Source organism: Microtus ochrogaster, unplaced genomic scaffold (assembly GCF_000317375.1).
Source record: "Microtus ochrogaster isolate Prairie Vole_2 unplaced genomic scaffold, MicOch1.0 UNK210, whole genome shotgun sequence".
NCBI lineage: Eukaryota > Metazoa > Chordata > Mammalia > Rodentia > Cricetidae > Microtus > Microtus ochrogaster.
In genome coordinates, this window is record NW_004949308.1 from 90763 (window position 1) to 95389 (window position 4627).

Genomic DNA, 4627 nt, shown 5'->3' on the forward strand with positions numbered 1-4627 from the left:
GAGCACTCCACATTGAAATCTTATAAAAATGCATATATGAACACTTATATTCTACTTATGTGATACAAACTTTCCTTTCACTTTAGATGTTATGAGGAAATGAACTGCTGTTTTTCAAAGCACCTCCAATATTTTTCCTTACCATGAACACTGCACAAGGATTCTACATTTCCCACAGTTTAGACAAAACTTGTTCTGTTATCTCTATTTAATATTTTCTGTTTTAGTGGAGTTGTGTGGTACCCATTGCAGTTTTATTCTTTTCTAAAATCTCATTCTGACTATTGAACATTACTATATCATACTAGGAAGACTGTCTATCCATGTTTCTCACTTTTAACCATGTTTATTTGTCTTTTTAATCACTGAAGTGCAGAGCTGCTTCTACATTGTGGTTGGGAGCATGTTATCAAACAAGCAATTTGCAAATACATTTTCTCATTGCGGGGTTCATTTTCATGTTATTGATTATCTATATTGTACAATTAAAATAATTTTATCCTATCTTAATTTTCCCTTTGCTTTCTAGTATAACATCTAAAAATAATTTTTCTAATCCATTTCAAAAGGTTCTACACCCCCATATTTTATTCACAAGTTTTTATAGCTTATTGAATGTAGGATTTTAATGTAGGATCCATTTAGATTCAAGTTTTATGAGCTGCATAAAAAGGAGGTATGAGAAATACTTTCACACAGGACATCAAAATATGTCCCTGTTTGTCATCTCATGCAATGGCTTGTGAAATGTCAATAACCTGCATTATTCACTCAAAAGTCACACTTTCATTCTCATGCTCCTGAAACAGTTCAGGGCAGATCAGATCCTCTCTTCTCATACCTGGAGGTAACCGGGAACACATCTGAGTAGAAACTGCCCATACTTGAATGGGGCACTGACCACAGTCGTATATATTCAGATTTTTCTAGTTTTGCCTTTTTCTGTCACATTTATGACTCTCCTCTACCATATTTCTTTCAAATTTCATGTGCCCACTTTTAAAAACCATCTTCCTATGAAAAATGACTTTTTGTCAATTGTTCCAGATTTCCTGAAGGCTCTGCAGACTCCTCCTCTGCCATGCCTCCCCTTTCAGCCTCCATGTGTCTCTCAGGCTCCTTGGAGCATTTCTGCAATAAAGCAGATACCAGAGGTCACCACCATCATTGATGTCTCTTGTATTTATAATTCTTTAATAAAAGAGTTTTTCTAGAGGTTAAAGGGGGCTCCAACACAGCAGGGGCTCCCTCTCAGATTAGGCATAATTCACACCCAAACACCTGTTTTACAGAGATCCTTTATAAAGCAAGGAAGAAAAGTTAAAATGACTGCTTTCTGAATAAGGTAGAAAGCAGCAGCAAATTACCTTTCAAGTATAATTTTTAAGAAGAGGAAGAGTGGGCATCTTTGTTAGAAGGGGCTAATATGTTATGGTAAAGGAGATAGGGGATGAGGGAAAGGGGAAGAGGTGTTTGTCCCAGAGGGACAAAGGACTGCCTCTGGATAGAGAGGAGACAGATGTGGCATATAGGCAAATGGTGGTCTACAAAGGTAAAGGGGGGGGGGGAAATCCCTGTTAGAATGGCATGTTTAATTTCAATTGACCTGTCAGTTAGTTGAGCCAGAGAGGGCTTTTGATTGTTGGACTTTGGTAGTCAGCCTCAAGAGGAGGAAGTGGCAAATAAGGGAATAGACCTTGGTGGCTAGATTTAGGAATGTAATCTAAAGATTTTCAGCAAGGCAGAGGGAAGGGCATAGAAGAGCAAGGCCTGCCAGAGCCCCATGCTTGGGTGGGCTAGTGTCCCTTCAGAGCTTGGAGAGATAGCTTAGAAGTCAAGAACAGGTACTTTCATGGGACATTATGATTCATGCTTTTTGACCTCATCACTTTGGACAAAGAGGCAGGAGGACACTGGAGCCTCCTGTAGGGGATGCAGAAGCACTTGTCTTCCCTTTGCTATGCAAATGACCCTGCACCACCCACAGACCTGGCCCATGGATCTTACATGCTTCTCTCAACACTCCATAGAGAGCTGCTAGGGTACAGGACTCTCTCACTCTCTGATTTTAGTAACACATTAAGGGAAAATTTTGCTGTGTATTATAAAGGCTTTCATGTCCTATCCCATAATAGTCCTCTAATAATTACATCAAGTACTTTTGTTAAAAAGTAAGAGCCTTTCCATCATGAGTATTCTTTAGCAGTGACACAGCACTGTCTTTGAAGTGGGGGTAATCTAAATGGCATCTGACAGTCAACTAGGTCTTGACATATAATTGCATATTTTCATTATGAGATCACTCCAGATGCTTTAGCAATTGTTGTATGTTTTAGAAACATAATTTCAAGATGTTTTAGACTACCCTTCTATGAAACATAAATTACAGGAAATTCATGGTGTCAACACTGAAAAATGTATTTGTCTCCAGCCATGGTCACAGGTTTGTGTGCAGGCAACAGGTGCCTGGGGAGCACTGTGCACTTGCTGCACAGAAGTATGTGGCTGAGTCTCCAGGATGGGCAGCTGTGATGTTCAGGGAGAGACGTTTGTCCTCCTTATTCAGCAGGACAGTGAGTCCTTGTTCTTCTTTCCTGTCCACATTTGAAAAAATATTTAAAAGGAACTGGAGACCTGCCCCAGGCACTTGCTTGTACCAGGAGAAGAAGGAAGGAACAGTGGCTGTGTAGGTGCAGGTGATAAGGGCGCTGCTTCCCTCCTGGACACTCAGGAGAGAAGGCTGCTGTTCCAGCTGCTCTGCTCTGCTCACACCTGTGCAAAAGGAAACAGTACGAAGACCATCAGGACACCATGCCCCAGACTTTGTTTTTCTTCCCATGATGATTTCAGGCAATCTGGAGGAACCAGTCTGCTCTTCAGACTGATAATGAACATTGCCAAATGCCTTGTTTCCCAAAAGCTCTCACTCACAGTTCAGCTGCAGCCACAAGCACAGGACAAAAGGTCCACACAGTGTCTTCATTGTCTCCTTGTGTACTGTGGCCTTCAGCCACGCAAGATGCTTCTGTGGTCAGCTCCCCTCCTCTGTCCTCCACAGCACTGCAGGTTCTTCACTTGTCTGCAGATGACTGCTGACTGTGACTGCTCTCCAAGAAGTCAATCAAATTGTTCCTAAGTTTGCAGCAAGAGAGATGCTCTGCCACCTGTTGGACAGTATTTACCTGCTGCACCAGCTGTTCCAATTCTCTTTTATATTGTTACATTTTTCATGCATTTATTTTCTGCTTTCACTCAATATTTGTTCTAATAGAATGCATAACTGAGAACTGATTCAATATTGTCTACCTTAACATGTAGTTTAATATAATGTAATAATCTTAGAATAATTATTTCTGAGACACTCCTGACAGCCTCATCCATGGTTTTTATTACTGAGTAGAATTAGAAAATATTGAGATGGATTCTCCAGGAACAGATTTCGTGCTCTCCTGCCTCCCCAACACCAAACATGCTCAGGAGACATTACCTGGTTTAGACATTAAAAACCCCAAGGTGTATAAATTGGGGAACTTCTGAAGCTAATGAGAACCTGCCTAATTGTTAGGTTGTAAAACTGATAGGGATCAGAAACAAGTCTGGTCCATAGAAAGGGGAATCACCTTAAGTTATCACAGTGCATTTGAGCAACTGATCCTTGGCTAACAAGCACACAAACAGAAACACCCACCTCTGTGTGTGTGTGTGTGGGTGGGGGGAAGGGAGAAAAAGAGGGAGGGAGGGGGAGATTGAGAGAGAGAGAGAAACACCTCCCAAACACATCAGGTTGCTTAACACTTGGTGACTACAATAGTCACTCACTTATCATTGTAAGGTTGCTATGCTCACCTTTACATCTTCATCACCCAATAATCAGGAAAGACATTTCTGAATTAAAAGGCACCAGGGATCAGATGATTTTACAAACATTCCACAACATTCCACACAAAGCTTCAGGGTATACATTCTTCTCAGCAGCACATGGAACTCTCTCTAAAATAGATTAAATTGTTGCTCATAATTTAAGTCTTAACAAACACAAAAAATAATATTTCCTATTTCTTATAAGACTGTGTTATGATAAAATTAGAAGTAAATAGCAAGAGAATCTACCTACACAACTATATTATAGAGAGAAAAATGGTCCATGACTTCTTGAAAAAGAAACATGGAAGAATTTTATTTTTAGAATCAAATGAAAAACAAAAGCACCAATTATACTAATGTTTTGGATACATCAAAAGCAGTTCTCTAGACAACAAGATGGTTTAATTATTTTTTAAAAAAAACTTGCCTTTAAGACTGACAAGCAGAATTCAATCCCTGAAAGATTTTTGGTAGAAAAAAATAATTAACTCCTGTAAGTTTCCCTTGGACCCACATACATATACCTTCACCCACAAGTGTTTTCTCTCCTCTATAACGTATATGTAGGGATTCTCTCATTACTCTGACCATTCCCTGCTTAGGCTGACAGCGGTGACTGCATCACTCATGTGCAGTGCTCTCATCCCTCCTCGGCAGTCTCTGTGCATTGAAACAACAGACCAGGGAACCAGAGACCAAAGTCTCAGCTTCTGCCACAGCTTTCTTTCTTTTTTGTTTTTGGTAATATTATTTATTTATTTAT

The 4627-nt window shown here is 39.9% G+C and overlaps 1 gene segment (V, D, J or C); it reads right to left on the reverse strand.

The window, feature by feature from the left end:
• Positions 1-2437: 2437 nt before the first annotated feature.
• On the reverse strand, positions 2438-2983 carry LOC101980140. The segment is given in 2 exon segments: positions 2438-2772; positions 2932-2983. Coding segments are annotated over 2 exon segments (387 nt in total).
• Positions 2984-4627: the final 1644 nt, after the last annotated feature.